This window comes from Mauremys reevesii, linkage group 1 (genome assembly GCF_016161935.1).
Source record: "Mauremys reevesii isolate NIE-2019 linkage group 1, ASM1616193v1, whole genome shotgun sequence".
NCBI classification, from domain to species: Eukaryota; Metazoa; Chordata; order Testudines; family Geoemydidae; genus Mauremys; species Mauremys reevesii.
In genome coordinates, this window is record NC_052623.1 from 280,203,974 (window position 1) to 280,226,425 (window position 22,452).

Below are 22,452 nucleotides of genomic sequence, written 5' to 3' on the forward strand. Positions count from 1 at the left end.
GGGCCCTGTGTATTGTAATGCAGTGGTCCGCAACCTTTTTCGTCTGGCTGGCGCCAGATGACGAGCCATAGAGGACCGTGGCGGCAGACGAGCATCCACCAAAATTCCGCCGACAAACTGCGTCATCCAGAGGTGTTGCCGCCGAAAATCGGCAGCATTTCGGCGGCAACACCTCTGGATGTCACAGCTTGTTGGCAGCATTTCGGCAGATGCTCAGATGCTGGCCAGTACATGGGCGTACTTAGATGCCCCAGCAAGCGCCCTGGCGCCCGCAGGCACCGCGTTGGGGACCCCTGTTGTAATGTATGGAATTGACTGTGAAATCCACCCCTGCTGCAGAAATTTACTCTAGAATCTAAGCTTCCATATTATAATAGAATTATTTCTAACCTGTGTGATTATGAAGAGAGACTTTACAAAGTATATTGAGTGTAAAACAAAGCAGTGTTGTTTTTCTGGAGTCTTCAGATTCAAGATAAAAAAACAGACTTCAGCTAAATGAACAAACATACTTTTACTCCAAAATAAGTGTGTACACACACACACACACACTTGCATTAAAATAAAAAAGGGATGAATTAAAACCAATTTAGTTACTTTGGTGAAAGTCTATGTGCACTCCATCCCTAAATCAGCACGTCTCATAGGGGTGCTAATATTGAAAACAAATGATGATAAATTAACTGTCAACATGGTTAATTGTTTTGCTGCTGATTATTTCAGTAGAAACATCCACAATTTCAAACCACTTCCAAAACACCGGCTCCCATGCCTTCTCGGGTGGGGAATTGATTATCAGCATAAATAGCACAAGTCCTTCTGTAGTGATTTTCATTTTCATATTTAATTAATTAAAAATCTCCCATATTTTATTTTAAATGAAGCTGCTGATGAATTTGTCAGTCTCTTACATCAGTGTGTCGCATAAGTTAGGTCCAGTTCACCATAAAACACGTGGGTCTTTTGACTATCAGCATTGCGTGTTCCATTTTTGGTAGAAAATAATATTGTTCCATGTTGAACCAATAGTTTTCAAACTATGATCCGTAAGCCATTGGTGTCTGTGGAGAGTTGACTGGTCACATGGTATTGGATGTCCTTGTTCCTGCTAAATTTAATTGACTGCTACAAATAGGTTAATATTATGTTCCCATGCATGCAATAGCAAAAAAATTTTTAAAATTTTGCTCATGAAAAAGTTCTGCCTTAAAAGCAATTTGAAAAGAATAAGCTATTGAATATGCTGTTTTTCTCCAGTATAACATGTACATTTTTTAAAATGTCGTATGAACATTTTAGACAAGTAAATATTTAGGCATGTGTTTAGAGAACTCTTTAATAATTAAAAAAAATACTCATCCTTTAATGAAAGTAACCTTTTTCAATTATATTTTACTTCATAGGAGTTAAATAAGGTCAACACTCAGTTAGATCAGGTTACGGCTACGCTGCATGACAAGCAAGAATATTGTACACAGTTGGAAGCCAATCTTAAAGAGTATAAAGAGAAACGTCTTTATTTAGAACAGAAAACGGAGGAGCTAGAGGGACAGCTTAAGGTTTGTATTCAGAAATGAAGAACCTGAGTTTATAAAACAAGCTTTCACCATGTAAAGCAACAAAATTGTTTCATAATGCATGGTAACAGCAGTGCGGAAATTGCAGGAGGAGGATGGCCAGCCACCTAAAAAGTGGTGTTGATAGTATCCTCTTTTCCCAGTGTTTCCTTTTTCAGCTGATGAATGAGAAAGTGGAGTTATGCCAAAACTGCCTGCACTGCCCCAACCTCCTTCCCCTCCAATTGGAACCCTGAATGTAATTCATGGAGAATATTAAGAGATGAGACATAGACCACTTCCTAAATTCAGAGCTCTCACATTTGTGTTTATATAAACTTCAAGTAACTTTATTCAAGTGCATAAGTGTTTGCAGGATCAGACCCTAATGTACACACATCTTCAGTGTATTACGTTTGAGGCAGGAGGCAAAAAGCTAGAATACAGTGACATGAGAAGTGTATACAATTGCACAGAGGAGGAGTATGTTCCATTTATAAATTATTGGGTTATTTTTAGACTACAGTATTTTAAGCATCTTACAGATATTTGACTACATTAAAATATAGAAGTATGTTTAATTTTAAATGTATGTGAAGACTAGGGGTGAGATCCTTACCCCTGCTGTAGCCCCTTTATACCTGGAGGCTGGAGGCATTTATGAACAACTGAGCAAATTTTCACTCTGGTGGTTGTGTAATGGTAACTGTAGCTTTTTCTTTTCTTTTACAGAAACTTGAAGCTGACATTCTTGAGGTTAAAGCAAGCAAAGAACAAGCTCTTCAGGAGCTACAACAGCAACGGCAGCAGTGTACAGATCTAGGCCTCAGAACAACAGAACTGACTAAACAGCTTGAAGCAGAAAGAGAAGTGTATGCTAACACTGTTTAATGCATTACTTTTCAGACCTAGATTCAAATTTGAATTGTTCTATAAGAACAAACAAATGCATGTTTATACTCTTAGACTAGAATTGAAATTATTATTCACCTTCATGATCACCAGACCTCACCTAAAACACTAGAGTAACCCCGCACCTCAGTGGGGGTTTCTGCATCTTTTCCCTCACAGGGGAGAGAAGCATTGTCTTGTTTGACTTGCACTTCAGCCATCAGCCTTCACCCCATAGATGAGTCACCAAGTACCGTGACTTAACCTGAGTGGGTTGAGATGCACCCAGTGTACTTCCTCCATCTCTTCTGTACACTCTATCTAGGTCCCACTTGTATCAGCAGCAGAAAGCTGGTCATCAGCAAACAACCTTGCACTGTTATACCACCCTCTGAAAAATTAGGGGGTCCTTCCTAGTGTCAAAGTTAGACTCAGGACTCACAGTTCGTCAGACCACTCTGTTTTATTAGCACAGCGCTCTCCTAATAACACTCAGATAATGTGAGCACCATGCAAGACACAAACTATCTTATTTATACAGATAAAAGGGCGAGAACTTAACAAGATAACAAAGGAAGCAGAATTGACAAGTTTACCTGAGGCTAGACATACATAGTTAATTTCTTTACTAACTTTTACCAATCTCCAATTAATGTTTCACCATTAGCTTAAGTGGACTCATTGTTTATGCCTTAATGTTTCTTTTCCTGACACCCGTATTTTAACATTTCTTATTTCTGCTTAAAGGTACATACAACATTTCTTTAATCCATTCTTATTTTTACAATACAATTCATTCTACTTTCACACCAGCAGGGGCTCAGATCTTTAATATGTATATAAATGAGATATTCTCCATCACCACCTATATCTGATATATGGGTAAGAGGAGGTTATATTGTTATAGAACAAGTGAGAATATTGGAATTCATATGCTTGACTAAGTGGATTTAAGTTTTGTGTGATAAATGGGTAAGGGAGATTCAACCCATAGGTGGAAAGTTAGTGGGGATACAGGATAGCATTAAAGCCGGTGTGGGAATCTTATTGCAAATGCAATTTCTCCAGCACTTAGCACAAACAAAAACTACTACAAAACTTATTTGGCAATGTTGTTGTGTTGAAGGTCAGTCTCTCAACTTTTAACATTGTCTGGGAATAATGTGTGTGAGACTCTTTCGTAGAACCAAAGGGTATGTTGCCAGTTGATGGATCTGAATATATTAACCTGTTCAGACATCTACTGAGTAAAAAAAAACACTTTAATTTGGGGTTTTAGACATCTTGATTTACAATTTGCATGTTAGCTCTCCAGGGGTAGTTCATAGGTGTAACGTTTAAAGAACCACCAGCCTGAAAATGGGACTTCAGAGTGTGTCATTCATTTAAGTGTTGAGATGAAACAGCAATATATCATCTGAAAAAACATGCTTTAAATTAGTAGAACAATTAATGTATTTGATTATAGAGAGTAGATTTAATTACACAATACAACTTATCGATATTTTTTTTAAGTTTTGTATTTCACTGTTCTCCTTTGTATTTGCACAGTGTATCTAGTACTAAATTGGATTTGGAGAAGAAATCTGATGCCCTGGAACAAGCAAAACAGCAAATATCAAAGCAAGGAGAAGAAAAAGCAAGCCTTAAACGGGACCTTGAGAAATTAAATCAAGAGACAAATAAACAACGAAAGGAACTAGATGGCAAGATTCAAGCGGCAACATCAGAGCTGCAGAAAATGAAGTTAGAGAAAGACACTTTATTGAACGACCTTACAGTTACCAAAGACAAATTATCAAAAACCATTGAATCCTTGAAGGATATAAAAGATGAATTGGAAAAGGAGAAACAGAAAGGAAAAGCTGCTGTAGCAGAAATGGTTAGTTGTGGTTTAAATCAGGCATCCAGTATTGGGTATTCTTCAGTTTGCTCATTCATGATTGTCAGCTCTGCTTTGCATTCTAGTATGAAAACTGCTCATATTAATTGCAAAGATGATGGCAGCAACTATGGAAATTATGATTGCCTTAAGAAAAACAAAACTGAGAGATAATTGTAAGTCCTGAATTAAGTTGTGGCTGGATGTTTTTACTGGTAAACATTGGTTCATACCAGAAACCAGACCCCTTTAGTTGCTTTTTAATATGGCAAAGAAAACCACAGACAGTGATGAGCATTGAAACAATTATATGTGAAATGTGGAAAACACTGGACAGCCCTATAAAAATATAGGTTGTGAATCTGCCAAAATGCAACCCACATTTGAGAACAATGAAGTCAGTTTTTCTTAACCTATTATAGTTTTGGTTTTCTAATCTGTTTTATGCAGAACACATTGGTGCACTTGTTATGAGTGTGATGGAAGATTGCTGGTTCTGGTAAGCATAACGGTGTCTGGAGAGACAAGGTGGGTGAGGTTGTATCTTGTATTGAACAATTTCTGTTGGTGAGAGAGACAAGCTTTTGAGCTTACACAAGTCTACAGAGCTGAAGAAGAGCTCTGTAAGCTCTCACCAACAGAAGCTGGACCAATAAAAGATATTACCTCACCCACTCTGTGTCTCTAATATCTTGGGAACAACATGACTACAACATTGTATAGAATAATTGTGTCTGTCATTTTGGGAAATATCACACCTGAACATGTTGCAAGAGCTGTCTGAAAGCCAAGTGAGTCCACTGACCTAAGAAGCGGCAGTATGGCAGCAAAATGCTTGGCCAGGAGTCCATTACTGTAATAAAAGTGGCCCTTACTATTACTGTGTTTAAAACAATAATCCCCATTTTTCTTTTTCTTTTTTCCTTTTTTTTTTTAAACTTTGGCTGCTTATAGCAACATCAGCTAGTACAGTAGCAATACATATTTTGTGAATTTTCTATGTTTAAAATTTATTGTAGGGGTATTTTTCCCAATTTCTTTTCCTGTTTTGTGTCAGACCATCTCTCAGCTCCCATGTGTGACTGTTATTTTTATTTCCTCTCAAAAGTAAAATGTATTTACAATTACAAATAACATTTCTCCTCACCTTCTATCCCTTTTATAAAAAGCCCTTTTGTTTCTTCTTTAACAAATGGCGATGGTTGCAATGTTTTACAAAGGCAGGTCTACACTTAAAACACTGCAGCGGCACCACTGCAGTGCTTCATTGAAGATGCTAATATGCTGACAGGAGAGCTTCTCCCATCGACGTAGTTAACCCACCTCTGTGATAAACAGCAGCTGTGTCAAGGGGAGAAGCCTACTTGTCGACATAGCGCTGTTTACACTGGGGGTTAGGTCGGTATAACTTAGTCGCTCAGGGATGTGGATTTTTCACACCCCTGAGCGATACAGTTATACTGAGGTAAGTTTATAGTGTAGACCTGGCCTTAGCTACCTCTGCTTAACTATTTACATTTACTCTAATAACTGGAAGGGTTTACTCTTCAGTTTATACTATTAAAAATAAGGTCCATATTCTACTTCCAGGGAAGTCTATGGGAGTTTTGCCATTGATTCCAGGGAGTAAGATTTAGACCTAAAAAAAGAGAGAGAGAGTGTGTGTGTGTGTGTGTGTGAGAGAGAGATACGTTAAGAGATTTTAGATCACATTACTAACAAAGGTTCCAATTCTGCCATCCTTACTTACTCTGTGTAATACCTTACTCCAGAATTAATAAAGATGGTGTTTTGAGCCTATACTGTTCCCTGACAAGGGGAAGAATCTCAGTATTTATTGGTACCCTAAGAGGAATCACCCTTCCCTGCTTTAAAACAGTCATCCTTGTGGTTCCACTTCTGAGCTGCCAATCTAGGCCTCAATTGAGAAAAGCATCCCTATTCAGGAAAGCACTTCAGCACATTTGTCAGACCCAGGGACTTAAATGCTACTTAAGCACATGCTTAACTTTAAGAGTAAATAGCATTTAAGTCCATGGGTCTTACAAATGTGCTGACGTGCTTTCCTGTATCTGGGCCTTGGTGACCTGGGAAGAATGACTAGGACAGGGTTTTCAAGTTATAGTTTATAGCACATTGCAAGGATATTTCTGTGCCGAATACAAATTCTGATTTAAGAGAATGCAAGTGTTCTTTCTTGGTAGTTTGTAGTTTTTGTAATAATAGCTGAAATGCATTCGGTAAAGTTGACAAAAAATGCTCACTAGGTAATCTGTTTTTCAGGAAAAATCTTGCCAAGAAACTAAACACCAGCTTCAAGTACAGACAGAGTCTGTAGCTAAAGAACGGAATGAGTTGAAAAACTCACTGGAAAAACAGGAAGGGGTAAGATTACTAATTCCCAATTACAAAAAATAAAAATATATCAATGACAGCTTTTCCAATCACATATGCAGAGATCAGATTGGAGGGGGAAAAAAGTAGTGGTATTCTCCCAAGCCCTATGCAGTTGACACCAAAACAAGATGACAGTCACAGAAGATTGTGTGTATTCTAATATGATCATCCTTGGTTTTGGTGCGCTCTTCGTACAGTACATACAATGATCATCTGTTGTCAGTGTCCCTCTGCTTTCTTACATTTTTTGAAATAGTTTACTATGTTAACATGTAACTTGTCATTCGTTTTTCGAGTTAACTTCTCTTTTAAATGAGTATGACAGTTCACACCTCTCAGATCTGTTGTTTCAAGCTTAGTCAGACATCTGCATACCATTGTATGTATCGTTTTATCAGTACTCTGTTTGGGAGAAAATTTTCAGAAACTCTTGAGAGATTTAGTTGTTTTTGAAAATCTCCCTGTAGGAGGTTATCTTTGAAACTATATGGACTAGTCTTACCTTTTAAAAAATGAAAACTTACATTCTAGAGCACCGGATAGCCACGTCAGCGATAAAAGATCTGCTGCCAAGCAACTGTGGTGTGGCCCAGTTTAGCCTCTGCATGAAAAAACGTGCTGTACAATTAGATGTTAGCTGTAAATAATGTATTTGTTGTACAGCAACACAAAGTAGTAATGATTAAGGTAAAGATAATATGCAATTTAAAAAATATTTTTAAATATAGATTTCGAAGCAGCTGACAATAGAGCTTGATTCAGCACGAGGACAAATACTGGAGATTCAGGGTGTCCTAAAAGAGAAGGAAAAGAATGAGCAGCATCTCCAGGGAAAGCTGAAAGAACTGAAGGAATCCTTTGATCAGAAGAAAAGGCAAACTGAAACACAGCAAGCTGAATTAAAAGGTGCCCTTTTAGAAAAGGTAGTTCTGGCTTCTCTTCATTCCTCTTACTTATAAAGGAAATTAGTATTAACTCCTCTGATGCAGGCTCCTGTTTTATGTCATTATGTGGGTGATAAAATAGCTATTTACTGTAGCTGAAATGTGTTACTGAGAATGGTAAGGTCAGGATGCAGAACTGAGCCCATCAAATATTGTTCAAGGTCAAAACTTTAAAAATGTTGAGTGTAAGGCCCAAATAGTGAATTATGGATTATGCAAGTAGTACATCTGTCATCAAATTGATAATAATAGCTAGACCTGCTGTGTTCATTCTACTGCATCTGTATGCAATGTGGCAAGAGTTGCCATCTTGTCGCATAGCAGTATGCAGTTTCATGAGAATAATTTAGACAAGAGTCCTCAGCATTTTGGAGCATCAGTGGTGGTTTTAAACAACTCATTTTGTACTGTAAGAGGAGAATAGAGAGTCTTAATGACAATATGAAATGTGAACTATGATGAAAAAGTTCAAACTCCATATAGCTTTAGGGATGTTAGTGTCATGTGCTGTACTATTAAATGATGTCGGCACTCAGTCTCTCATTTATCATATAAAGTATTGCAGTGGCTTTCTGTTGTTCTGCCCATGGAAACTGCAGGGTTTGGAAACACTATTTAGATGTATGAAAACTGGCCTCCTTGTGTTTAATTATTCTCTTGTTGTTAGCAAGTAAATCATAGTATATTAATGTAAGAAATAATATGATTTAATAATATGACCTTGTTCAAATTTTGTAGCTGGGATAAGTAATAGCTATGCTTCTTTAATTAACATTTCTTAAAAAATAGTTTAACAAAACTGAGATAGCAAATATCCATATTTTACATTTTATCTTACATGCCTGCTTTGTACTGTAAAATATAAATCCAGGATTTGTATGTGTGTTTCAGGCAGAACTAGAGAATAAATTACAGCAGCAGGTGACATTATCAGCACAGGAGCTTAAAGCAGAGAAAGGAAAACTAGCAGAGCTACAGAAGATCCATGAAAAAGATCAGGAAAATATGAAAGAACTTCAGCTGGATCTTTATGGTAAAGAATCTGAGCTGTTGGCAACAAGGCAAGACCTTAAGGTACAGTGTCTTTTTTAAGTCATAAGTGACTTAATAATGTTTGTCTTCAGGATGAATACAAAGAAGGAAAGTGAGAGCAATGTGAAGAAAAAACTCTCTTGCTATGTATAGAATTGTATTGTGTTCTTTCCCTCAGGACACAGTACATGTTGGAATTAATTTAAATGCCAAGTATTTTTGCCTGATGTACCTAGAATGCCCTTCCATTTCACAAATGTTTTGTAGCAATGCTGTTGTCTGAGTTCTGGGATCAAGGTGAAGGATTTAGGAATGCTGGGTTCTTTCTTTACACATTCCACTCTGTGTAAAGCTTGTCCCCAGTCTTACCCCTGCATAATTCCCAATCCGTGGAAACAGAAATTCAACTAATGGCATCCATTTCTGCCAGCATGCAAGGGAGCAACTCCAAGAGTATTTCCCTCCCCCACAATTTAGTGCCTTTTTTTGCTCCTTTCTTTGGACGTAACAGGCTTTGACAGTGCGCCTCAGCTTGCATTCCTGCAACAAACTTGTTTAGTCTGTATTTTTCTACAGGTGGTCCAGTTGTTTTGGCAAATTTACATACTATTTTCATTTAAGATATATTTTTAAAGGGATTTCTCTTTAGTGGGACTTATTTTACATATAAAGTGATGCAGCCATACCATCTTGATTCAGATGCCAAATCTAAGTAGACCCTGACATTGTCAGTGCTTGGATTGGAGACCTCCAAGAAAGCCCAAGTACTGCTGGAACTGGTGTTGGAGAGTCAGTAGATAGTGCTTTTTCCTCTCAGTCAGTACTCATAGTCCTGGAGTCATAGAGTTAAAACCAGAAGTGACCACCAGTTCATCTCTTGTGACAGCCTGTATATCACAGGCCACCAACACCATCCAGCACCCACACACTAAACTAAACACTCAAAATTAGACTTAAGTATTACAGCCCACAGGAGATTAGACCATTATGTGCCACAGGCAGAGAATAGAGATGACCGACTGAAGCAGTGCCCTAGCAAGTGTTAGGAAATATCATGGTGCTAGAGGAGCTATCTTTAGGGTGAGTTCCAAAACAATTGGCCCCGATCATGTGTAGTCATTAAAGGTTCTATGGCTCTTTCTGGAAAGAAAGGTCTATTAGCCCTTGTGTCTTGGCCAAACTGCAGTGCTCATAGACTCTAAGATCAGGAAGGACCATCATGATCATCTAGATTGACCTCCTGCACATTGCAGGCCACAGAACCTCACCCATCCACTCCTTTAATAAACCTATAACCTCTGGTTGAGTTAGTGACATACTCAAATCATGATTAAAAGACTAAAAGTTACAAAGAATCCGCCATGTACCATAGTTTAAACCTACAAGAGAACCATGCTCCATGATGCAATGGAAGGTGAATTCTGCCCCCTTCCCCTCCGGTTTTCTGCCAACCTGACTTGGGGGAAAATTCCTTCCCTATTCCAGATATGGCAGTCAGTTAGACCCTGATCATGTGGTCAAGACTCACCAGCCAGACATCTGGGCAAGAATTTTCTGTGGTAACTCAAAGCCCTCCCATTCTAGTGGCCCATCACCAGCCATTGGAGATATATGCTGCTAGCAGTTGCAGATACCATCCCCTCCATAAACTTATCAAGGTCTGTCTGGAAGCCAGTTAGGTTTTTGCCCCCACTGCTCCCCTTGGAAGGCCACTCCAGAACTTCACTCCTCTGGTGATTAGAAACCTTTGTCTAATTTCAAGTCTAAACTTGTTGATAACCAGTTTATATCCATTTGTTTTTGTGTCCACATTGGCTCTTAACTTAAATCACTCCTTTCCCTCCTTCATATTTATCCCTTTAATGTATTTATAGAGAGCAATCATATCTCCCCTTTTTTTGGTTAGGCTAAACAAGCCAAGCTCTTTGAGTCTCCTCTGATCATTCTAGTAGCCCTTCTCTGCACCTGTTCTAGTTTGAATTCATCTTTCTTAAACATGGGAGACCAGAATTGCATACAGTATTCCAGATGAAGTCTCACCAGTGTCTTGTATAATGGTACTAACACTTCCTTGTCTGTACTGGAAATACCTTGCCTGATGCATCCTAGGACTGCATTAACCTTTTTCTCGGCCACATTGGTGGCTCATAGTCATCCTGTGATCAACCAGTACACCAGATCTTTCTCCTTCTCTGTCACTTCCAAATGATAAGGCCCCAACTTATAGCAAAATTCTTGTTGTTAATCCCTAAGTACATGACCTTGCACTTTTAAATTCCATCCCATGTCTCTTATTCCAGTTTTCAAAGTCCTGCAAATCTTCTTGTATGATAATCCGGTCATTGTCTGTATTGGCAGCTTCTTCGAGTAGTGTCCCTATGGGTGCTCCATTGTAAGTGTCCCTATGAATGCTCCATGGTAGGGAGTTCCAGGACACAACCTGGGGGAAAGTGAGGGTCAGAGGAGGTTGGCAATAACAAGAAAACAAGATTACCAGTCTTAGCAAATGTATAATTTTATAAATGTTATGATTGTGGTTCTATTGTGCTAAAATGCTATACAAACATGGAGGCAGTGTATGGGTTTTTGTTTTATAATAATATCATCACTGAACAAGACAGTTTAATAAAATGCTAAAAGACTACTGTAAAATATAGCTAAATTGAAAAGATGTAAAAAACAAAACAACAAAAATCCTATTCAGAAAATTCCAAATAATGATCAAAAGATCAGTTTATTCTTAGACCACACAAAGAATATAATTGACTATGAACACATCCTTCTAAACTGTTTTCGCTTTGGTACTTATGTGCTAAATATACAAAACCAGTAGAGCAAAGATTTGGAGAGTCTTTATTTTTCCTTTTCCTCTCAGAGAATATTTTGTCATGTCATAGTGACACATCCCATGTTACATTATAAGTAAAGTCCTCCTAGTTTCCTCAAATACTATTTCCTATAATTGGAGTTCTCTAGCCTTGTTGCAATTGATGTCACGGCCACCATAAATATCTAGAAATACATGACAGAGAGTACAACTTAATGGAAAAGTAGGCCAAAAAATGTATTGCAAGTGGAAGTAGATTGATAAATATTTAGGGTTGCAAATTATATTTGCTAAAGAAGGTGGAATTTTCTTTTTAAAGAAAAACTAAGGATGCTTTATAAACTAATTAAACTTCAGTGGCTGCAGAATATAATCGGCTTGGCCCACAGTTACAGAAATGCAATTCACTCTTTTGTGCCTCGTAGTAAACAAGTGTGTCCCTATTTAGTGTTTTTAATGTTCTATGCAAAATAGATAGGCTCCAAAGATGATATAAGCAAAATATTTGGGGGGTAGTTCCTGAGATTCCTGTATGTTCTCTGAAGCTGAAGGTTAAGAATGATGTGCCCAACTAATGGGACTGTTTTTACCTAAGGACACACAAAGAAAAACAAAAACATTATTGCTCCAAGAGCCCATCAGTATTTTATTTTTAACATCTTGACCTCTTCCCCCATCCCCTGCCCAACTTCACCTGCTGGGAGAAGGCTCCAGTCTTTTGTGCGGTGGGCTGGCACTGAGGCAGGTACTCCGCACTGAGGCACTAATAGATGATGATCCTCATTCTGAGATCAAGTGCTAAGGCTTGGGTATCTGTGTAAAACATTTCAGTTCAGTTCCTTTGTGACTGTGATTAGCAAAGCAGGTCCTCATCAGAATTGCGAGTGTGACTTGTCAGTTCTGTGCTGTTCCTGTGGACGTTGGCTTCAGTTTGGCAGTGTTTCTGTTCCCTTTTGTTCATTTGCCATTTTCCCCTTTCAGCCTTTTTGTGATTTCTCTTGAAATTGCAAACTCCTGGTGTATAGAAAAGCTATCACAGATCAATTTTGGAGGTTTAAAATTTCCGATTTTTCTGTCATTCTAAGGACCTCACATGGCAACCAGTGCATCTTTGGCTTTCCATGCAAAGGGATGTGAAAAAATGTCACACACAATTTAAAATGTTTAAAAATTATTAAGAAACTGTTCTCTAAAATATATATTTTAAAATACATGAGGGAGTGTGAGTTGATAATAGAGAGATTTTGCTATTCCTAATCCAGCCATTCCAAACGAATACCAAGAAGGTGTCAAAGTTAGACTCAGGACTCACAGTTTGTCAGACCACTCTGTTTTATTAGCACAGCGCTCTGCTAATAACACCCAGATAATGTGAGCACCATGCAAGACACAAACTATCTTATTTATACAGATAAAAGGGTGAGAACTTAACAAGATAACAAAGGAAGCAGAATCAGATAAGTTTACCTGGGCTAGGCATGCATATCTTATTTCCTTACTAACTATTACCCATCTTCTGTTAATGTTTCGCCATTAGCACCATTGTTTATGCCTAATGTTTCTTTTCCTGGCACCTGTATTTCAACATTTCTTATTTCTGCTTAAAGGTACATACAACATTTCTTTAACCCATTCTTATTTTTACAATATAATTCATTCTACTTTCACAAAGGCATATAATCCTATGCCGTCCTCCATATATTATGAATGGCAGTGGCAGTTGGTTGCCCAGGAAACCTAGGCCTTTCTCACTGTTGCAGTGCCTGTGAAGAGTGGTTGTCAGTTTGTTTTCCAGATACATTTTTATTTTTTTGTTTGTTTCTGTAAAGGGAATCATCCTGAGACAGCACCTAAGAGAGAAATTTAGAACTCAAGGATACATTTAAAATAAGCTGAATTTCAGAGGTGAAATTCTGTCTCTATGGAAGGCGATGGGAGTTTTGCCTTTGCGTACAATGAGACCAGGGATTTACAGTTTGACCTTTCATATGTGGAAAACTAAAACAATCAGTTTTGTTACCGGAGAAGGTTTTCTTCCACCTGTTCCCATTCTTCCTTCTCTGCTTTCATTTCCATAGTCAACCGGTGGAACTCTTTGCCAGAGGATGTTGTGAAGGCCAAGACTATAACAGGATTCAAAAAAGAACTAGATAAATTCATGGAGGATAGTTCCATCGATGGCTATTAGCCAGGATGGGCAGGGATGGTGTCCCTAGCCTCTGTTTGCCAGAAGCTGGGAATGTGCGATAGGTGATTGATCGTTTGATGATTACCTGTTCTGTTCATTCCCTCTGCAGTACCTGGCATTGGCCACTGTTGGAAGACAGGACACTGGGCTAGATGGCCTTTGGTCTGACCCAGTGTGACCGTTCTTATGTTCTTATGTACCAGGTCTAATAGTTACAGCTGCTGGGGTTTCCTAGAACAGTGGAGGCTCTGGGGTGGTTTCAGTTGGGTCCTGCCTGGCACTCACCCCAAAGTAGCGGCTCTTGCAGCTCCTATGCTGTGGGGCTGTCCGGGCTTGGCTGTCTGCTCCAGGTGTTGCAACCTCTGGGGTTGCAGCACCGCTCTGCTTCGACCCTTCCCCCTGCTTGGACTAAATTTGTGTGAGTGGAGTTGTGGCCTGGCTCATGGGATTGCAGTGCCACTCACTCAGATTTGGGGCTTGGCTACACTTACAAATTTGCAGCGCTGCAGCAGGGTGTGAAAACACACCCTCTGCTGCGCTGCAAAAGCGCCAGCTAAGAAAGCGCCAGTGCGCTGGCAGCCCGCGCTGAGCCGCCCAGCGCCAGCGCTGTCCCCCCACAGGACTGGAGAGAGAGAGACGCTGGGGCTGTTTCTTTCAGGCTGGCGCTTGACTACACTTTAGCGCTAGCTGCGCTGAGCGGCTGCTGGCTGGCGCTTTGGCTGCAGTTTAGCCTAAGTCTACCCGAACTCCCATCATCATGACAGCTGGGCTACTCCTAAGTGGTGCTGGGACCCCAGCGGTTGCAATGCCTGAAGCAGAGAGGTAAGCTCAGTCAGCCACGTGGGACAGGAGCCACAGGAGCTGTCACATGACTCTTCAAAACCCAATTATGGATCCCAACCCTGTCCTACGTAGAGCATTGGTGCAAAGCAAAATGGAAGCTGTTCTCATAGTTAACTTTATTGGCAAAGAAATGCAAAGAAAAAGTGCCTGTTGTTGTTAAGAAACTTCCCTGTATTGACTCAGTATCATCAGCTTTGAAATAGGTTGCCCGACTGTAGTTCTTCCTTAGTTAGAACAAGTTCACTTTTTGGGCTGAAAGCATAGCTAGATTATGAGAGTAGAGGAGGAACAAGGCTGATACTGCAGGACTGTTAATTCCAGTGTCTCTCTTATTTTTGCTTTAAAAAGGGAGGGGAGGGGAGAAAATGTTCCTACCCTCCTTAACCCAGGACATTCTGTATAGCTTTTATTGCAGTATAAACTCAGAAAGTATGTGTTTTAGATTAAGAAAGTGAAGAAAAAATTTGTGTTCTCCATAGGCAGTGATCTAAAAACCAATGGTGACACAGAAGTAGTATTTTGATATTCAGATGTTAAAGTAGTAGAATCGCTAAAGTCAGGCACTTCTTGTAGCAGAATTTCATCTTCTCAAATGCTAAATTTACCCCTCATAGGCTACATAAAACTAGGGGCTTTGCTTAATATTAATAATAAATACACCTGAGTCAGAACCACAAAATTTGGATTGCATCTGGATCCAAAGTTTGTGTGCGGGTTCAGGTCCAGGGTTTTGGTTTGGCCCCATCGCTACAATGAAGTATCTCATTCATGGTGTGTTGAAACATCTGGAGTCATTTTGTACAACACAGATCTTTGAAACATAAACTAGATGATGTTGAATGTTTTTCTTGTCACTTCAGGTCTTTTAACAGAAGAAGGATAGTCATTGCAAAGCAGTGATGAGTCCACGTGATGTCAAAACCAGTTTTGTTAAAGAGACGTTTAAATAAACTTGATTAGGTCTGAATGTGAGATACCCTCACTGTTAGCCTTCACTTTAGCTAAATAAAAATATCTTTGGAATGGCTAAATGGTTTAACACAACTTGGCACACAGACACTGGGAGGCCAAGGTTTCAGACAGATATGAAGATAGATGGCCTCAAGCCATGTTGTGATATGAACGGAGGTGGCATGTATAGTGGCTGGGTAGGATTGGAGGGCATGAGTTGAGCTGTACTGATAGCACCATCTGCTGGCATGAGAATAGAATATCATTGTTAAACTACCGAGTAATTTCCTGACCTTCCTAGCTAAAGGAATCAGTCTGTTGTGGAAGCTGCACTATGATGAAAAGCAGATCATGGGAGTTCAAGGGAAATCTTATAGCTTGAGATATGTAGGTGACATTGTTCCATGAAGGCTAGCCTTAGATCAACAACTGCTCTGATGAGCCCAAGTCCTCCTCCCCCATCAATACAATTAAAGAAATGAAGGGCTGGTTATCATCAAAGCCTTTATTTTAATGAGGAACATATGTTATGTCACTTTAGCCAAGGTGAAAAGATTTGGTGTAATCTGAAGGGGTGGATGGTGGGACAGAGGTGGGCACAATAATGTTTTAAAAGTCAAATTTGAATTAATATAGATTGAAAAGAAAATATGACACGTGTGTGTGTGTGTAAAATACACACACCTCTATACATTACAATTTAATACATACTTTTTCAGTTTAAAAAATTGCCGTGTGCCTCCCCTCACAAAAATGGCACCAAACCAATTCACTTTGGCTAAAGTTAAAGTTATAGAAAGGATATGTTCCTTTTTAAAGATAAGGGTGTTGATCTCTTGCAATTCTTTAACTGTATTGATGGTGTGTTTGGGGGGAATGGATGGATGGATGGATTTGAGCTGACAAATTCAAATAAATTATATTCTCTTTTAAATATGTAAATTGGGGAGGGACTTTGTATTGTTTACAAAAATTGCTCTTTTTTTTCAAAAAGTTACATTGTCTGTAAGTGAATGTGTAATGCTCATGAAAATGAGGAACTGCTAGCCATGGGTTGGATCGAATTAAACAAATAGTGTATGAGATCTTCCAAATACACCTCAGTCTTGGCCTGGATGCTTTTCTAATCTAGTCCTGGTCTCTTCCATAGACAATGCCAGCAGTAGAATGTATTTGGGGAATTATCTTGCTTCATAGCATAGTCTTCCTGGTTGGTGTCTTTTTTTATTTGACCTTTCTTCTCTGTGTATTTCCTAGTAATCCTTCCCTCCCACTCCCCACACCCTCAAATTCAAACTACACATGTAATAAAAAGGGCAGAAAGGCTCGTGCACCTAAGCCACTGCCACAGGGTACATACTGTGTCCTCAAAATATTTTCTAATGCCTCTTCTACTTGTCCCATCCCCTGTTTAAAAACATTCTAATAAATATCCCATTGATCTCATTACCTACCCAATTTGCACTTTGTTTTATTCCTTATTCAAGAATTTAAAGACTTTAAAGAATTTAAAATTAAACTAGCATTAACCTGTTTAATAGGTCCCTTCATTTTCGGTTTTTATTTTATTTAATTTTTCCTGGGAGTTTATCAGTGTTTATTATTATAACAACAAAATAGGTGAAAATCGGTGGGAAAAAACTGTTAATCATTTTTCTGGGTAAATATCAGGGGCTATTTTGGTGGATGGAAGGAGAGGGGGAAAAAGTATTCAGTAGATTAATGGTTTGATGAACGAATTCAGTATGGTTTGCTACAGAACTCAAAACACGTCACCTCTGAGTTTAAGAAAACAGTATATCTCTAATCTGAAACTAAAACTTTTTATTTCAATAAACAGTTTACTGTTGTAGACTTAGAACTATTAGCCTATAAATATTTACATTTAATAATTGGGCCACACCATTTGCAGTGCAGATACTCAACTTCATCTCTTTTCTCCTGTTTTTGTTTTTTTAAGCTTTTGAATACTTCCTTGTGTTCTGAAATGTATTCTGACACAGATTTTCGTTTTCTTCCCATTTTAGTGTGTCAGATCTTTAAACCATTATCTGCTAACAGCTTAAAATGTGTGCATGGTGGGCATGAGATTCATCAGTACGTTCAGATGTGCACACGCTTCTGAGATTGCGTGCATGCCTGTTTATTGTGTGCATCTTCTAGACTAATACATAGCCTTGCTTCAACAAGCATTTTTGCATATACACACCGACTAATGTATTCTTGTAATATATGTATATATATATAAAATATCATGCACTATAGTCTATTTTTGTAATAGAACAAGTTATTTTTTATATAGTTGAATGAAACAAAGGTAGGGTGAACATCAGGAAAAAAACAAATAATACTTTTTTGTAAAACCCAGGATTTTTTAGTTTAAAAATCGATTTAAACTGAAAACGAAGTTGCTTATCTGTTAAGTAGTCATACTTGTGTAGCAGTATTATAGCTATAAGCTAGATAGGATCTAAGATGTAAGTGTGGACATTAATACTTAAGCTGGTCCGACGTTCAATCCAGTAACGGAGGGTACTGCTACTCATACAGAAACAGTCACACAAACAGTGTGTTATACATTGGAGTAATTATCTGTTCATTTAAAGAATATTTACTACTGTTGAAGAGGATACTAGTTAGAAAAGGACACTGTAATGTGCATGTTAAAACTGGCCCATTAAAAATAATGGGTGAAATTGTAATGGGCAAAACTCCCATCGATTTTGGTTGGGCAGTTTTTCACCCAGTATTAAAATGTCATTGTCTGAGTTGTCATCGTTGTTGAGTTCTGGCAGTCTCCCACATCATAAAGGCCTTTGCAAGAACCAATGGGCAAAATTCCCATTGACATCAGTGGGGCCAGGATTTCATTGCACGTTTTGAAGAGAGTTTAGTGTCCACTTAAAATATCTTGGAAGATATTGCCATAGCTCTACTGTTGGGCTGTGTCTGTTTTATTTGTTACCAGATACTGAAGCAGGTTTTAATGACTTACATGTTTTTCCTTTTTACCTGTCTTTGAATATGGTTTTGGATATGCTTATTGTTTAAGTTTCCTAAAGATAATATGCCTTTTTATAAGGTACTATCCCTCTGTGCTTAAATCCCAACATAATCCTCTTACTGAAGCTTTGTGATTCTAAGTGGTAACAATAAATCTGACCTTAAGTGTTGTTCAGTTATTTATATATTTGTTTACTGAAAAATAGGTCGTTTTTCTGATATTCCTTAGTTCTAGTGTCTTGAGTCACCATCTGTTCCTTCCATTGATGTAGCCAACTCTGTTTTCAAACACTACTGTTGAAATGCTCCTGTTACAAAAGTAGTATCACCAACCTCAAGGGCTCAAAATTTATGAACTGGGCTTACACATCACGAAATCTAAAAATATTGAGGCTTTTTATTTGCTTCTGACTTTTTAAGCTTTTCTGCACCGCCATGAAAGCTAGAATTGTTTTTAAACTGAGATACTCATGCAATCTCATGATTCCAGCAAGTTGAGGCTTTAAGAACACCACCAAATATTGTGAGGCTTCTGAAAACATCACAAGAGTTTGGAACACTGTAACAGTAGCCACAGTTTACTTTGAGCGAGAGGAGATGAGGAGTTTAACAAACACTTACTGTATGAAGGGGATTAAATCTTTAGTTTTATTTTTAACAGTTAAGTTTCTTGTAGTGTCTTAATTTATTTGGTGGAAATTTAGTGGTTATCAGCTGTGTTGAGTAGAAAACATTTTCAGGTGCTAGCATCAATGAGTAGTAAGCCTTGTCTGCACCAGACTTTTTTCCTTTAAATTTACCATTGCTGGTAGCAATGATTGGAATTTTAATTGTGCATACACAGACCAAGAAGCTCTAAAAATTGGTGAGAGAAAACATAGCAGTCAGCCTATGCTGTACTGTATACTGTATAAATATTTTTGAATAATGTCATTTCAATAATTACTTGTATTATATGGAGTTTGGAAGTTAAAGTGCAGTCTACTATGTGCTCTAATTTACACACAGCAAGTGCCACTTAATTAAGATGTGGTTAATAGAGATGTCTTCTTAATTGGGACTTGAACCAATTTTATATAATTTGTGTGTTTACACACCTAGCACCCTTTCACATAATTTGTCTCTTCCTTTGCTCTTGCTTAACTCAGACACTGTTCTCAAAGTACCTTTTGGAAATGAATTTCAACCTCTTTTGTCCATGACAAAGTGTTGAAATTATTACTTCTGCTCCTGATTTGCCCTCCCCTAAGATAAAGTTCAGTTTGCTTCTCTCATAATTGCTCAACAGCTGTTAATTACAACTTAACAGTCATTTCATTCAGTTCCAGTTACCTTATTATTACTTATGTGTTTTACTGTTGCTCTCACAATGTTATAGGCATTGTACCAACAAGAGGATGTAAAGAACTTACTTTCCAAGAAGACAGGTTAGACATATGAGGGAAAGAGAGAAACCATAAAAAGTTTGGGACTTTGCTACAAGACAGGTGGGATTTTCAAAAGCATTAATAAGGGGCCTAACTCTCTTCCCATTGAAGTCTATGGAAAAACTCAACAGGAACAGAGTTAAGATAGCACTGAATGCTTCTGAAAAATCTCATCCTACCACTTTATCTATTTCTCATGTGTACAACTACCTGTAATCATAGAGCAATTCAAGTGCATGAAGAAATAAGTTTATTTGTTTTGCATTAATTTTTTTACTGTGTATTTTCCTTCTTTTCTTCTTGATGCATTTGAAACATGTAAACTCCAACTCCTATTACTGGAAACATTATTGGAGATGTTTTTCTTTCCCCAGATGTTAGTCTACTAACTGTGTTCTACTGAAATTTTAAAATGAAGTACTATGCACCAGAAGCTAGTCTTTCCATGCAGATGCATATCGTGTGTTTAAATTATTGTGACTAATCTGGAGATCTTGAAATGGCTTTGACAGATGATTTTCAGCACTGTTTTTTTAATTAGTCCACAGAGGAGAAACTTGCTCTGGCTCAAGAGGAATTAATTTCAAACAGAAATCAAATTGGTAACCTTAATCAGTTGATCCAAGAACTTAAGACTATAAAGTCTACTCTAGAGCAGGATGTGTCAAAGAAAGAACAGCAGCTGAAAGAACAGAACAAAATGTTACAGGAAATCCAGAAAGACAAGGTAACTTACTTTTCCCATTACCTTTCACCTCTTTCCTGTTTTCTAGTGAAAACATATTTAGAAATATTGTGCTAATGCAATTTATACCTGCTCTTACAGCAGTTAACTGGACCACTGATACATAAAAGATTTTAAACAAATAGTTGAAATGGCAGAATATATTAAAACAATTTCAGCATAAGTTAATTATCCCCGAGGGGCCATGTACTGAACAAAATGAATGTGAAAAGAAAAAACAGATTATTGATTTTAAAGATTAAACTAAATGATAGGGTTTTCTCTAAGATCAGACAAAATAATTGTGGATGGAGGTCTGATACAATCATTCTCCCATCAACAATCTTTGTAATCAAGAGGTTTTTAATAACTGTGGAAGTCTGGATGAGGTCCCATTTTTCCTTTGATTTTTTTTTCTCCAAGGTTTTGAAAGAAAAAGATTTGGTTAATGAAAAATCTAAAACAACAGAGCTCCAGGAAATAAAGAGTAAGCTGGAAAAAGACAGTACTAAATTGAGTGAAGAGCTTAGGACCTGCAAGCAAGAATTTGAGAAGGTATGTTGAGACACAAATTGGAACTACAGATAGTAATAAGAAAATGCACAAACTTAATGTTCAGTCAGAGAATTTCAAATTGCTTTGCAATGATGGGTATTACTATCTCCATTTTACACACAAAGGATCTCAAGCACATTGGGATTAAGGCCCATACCTACAAAAGTACTTAAGAGCCTAACTCCCACATCAGGCACCCCAGTCCAAACTTTAGGCAGTACTGAGATCTTCAAAACCTCTGGTCAGCTCCCACCTAACTCTGGAGGTGCCTAAATTTTTTCTGTAAAAGTCCCCCAGGTGCCAAAGTTTCTGCCACTGGGTAAGTATATAACACCTCAGTCTAGACTTCCAGGCACCTGTTCTCATGGCTAAGCCCCAGCAGAATCCTCAAACCAGGTGAAGATAGATGGTCCTGCCTATCTTGTGGGGCCCAGTCCAGTTGGTGTTCTCCGAGCACTGGGCTATCACAGAATCATAGAATATCATAGAATATCAGGGTTGGAAGGGACCTCAGGAGATCATCTAGTCTAACCCCCTGCTCAAAGCAGGTTATTTTGATGTGAGTCAGTGTCTCTTGTTGAAGCTGTTCTACTGAGTATAAATAATTAAATATGCTTTGGCCCAGAGCGTGAGAATGAGTCTATAGCCTCATGGGTAGGGTACTCTCCTGCTGTGCAGGAGGCCCAAGTTCAATTTCCCTCTCCATATCAGGCAGAGGAGGTAATTGAACTGGGGTCTACCACACTCTGACTCTGTACACTAACCACTGGGCTAAAGATTATAAGGGAGGCCTTCCCATCCCCTCTGCTCCTTGGCTGTTTTGTGAGGAGCTAGATGTGCACTGCCATCACTTCTGTAAGAAACAGCTTATGCACCTGACTCCAGGAGAGGGACCCTGGCTGTGGGTTACAAGCAGAGATAGGTGTCTTTTTCCAGCCCAGACTGAGGCACCTCACTCCCTGAGAGGGGCAGGGCTAGGACCCACCTTTCTCCTCAGTATCTCCCATTGACTACTTTAGGCAGCTCCCTGCCTAGTGTGCTAGCTTCTGTGGATCCCATTCTTAGAAGCCTCTCTCTCCCCACGTATTCTATAGGGAGCCTGCACACCTTAACTAGGGTTTGTAGATTCCTCTGAGGTGGCAAGGGCCTAAAAGTTAGGAGTTGCAATCCCTAAGTCCCTTTGAGGATTAGGCCTAAGTCATTTCTCCGTGGTCACACAGCAAGACTGGGTC

General features: G+C 38.5%; 1 protein-coding gene across 9 annotated transcripts in view; it reads left to right on the top strand.

Annotated features, from left to right (window-relative positions):
* EEA1 (early endosome antigen 1) overlaps window positions 1–22,452 on the top strand; it is a 127,817-nt gene that overhangs the window by 87,353 nt on the left and 18,012 nt on the right. For all 9 annotated transcript variants that reach the window (XR_005586839.1, XR_005586840.1, XR_005586841.1 and 6 more), the window contains 8 exons: window positions 1,404–1,559; window positions 2,289–2,428; window positions 3,999–4,329; window positions 6,613–6,714; window positions 7,455–7,649; window positions 8,562–8,744; window positions 20,483–20,668; window positions 21,089–21,220. Coding sequence is in view for 6 of the 9 variants with exons in the window: in XM_039496798.1 (XP_039352732.1) it covers window positions 1,404–1,559; window positions 2,289–2,428; window positions 3,999–4,329; window positions 6,613–6,714; window positions 7,455–7,649; window positions 8,562–8,744; window positions 20,483–20,668; window positions 21,089–21,220 (1,425 nt within the window). In the remaining 3 variants the exon portion in view is untranslated. The remainder of the gene's footprint in view (window positions 1–1,403; window positions 1,560–2,288; window positions 2,429–3,998; window positions 4,330–6,612; window positions 6,715–7,454; window positions 7,650–8,561; window positions 8,745–20,482; window positions 20,669–21,088; window positions 21,221–22,452) is intronic.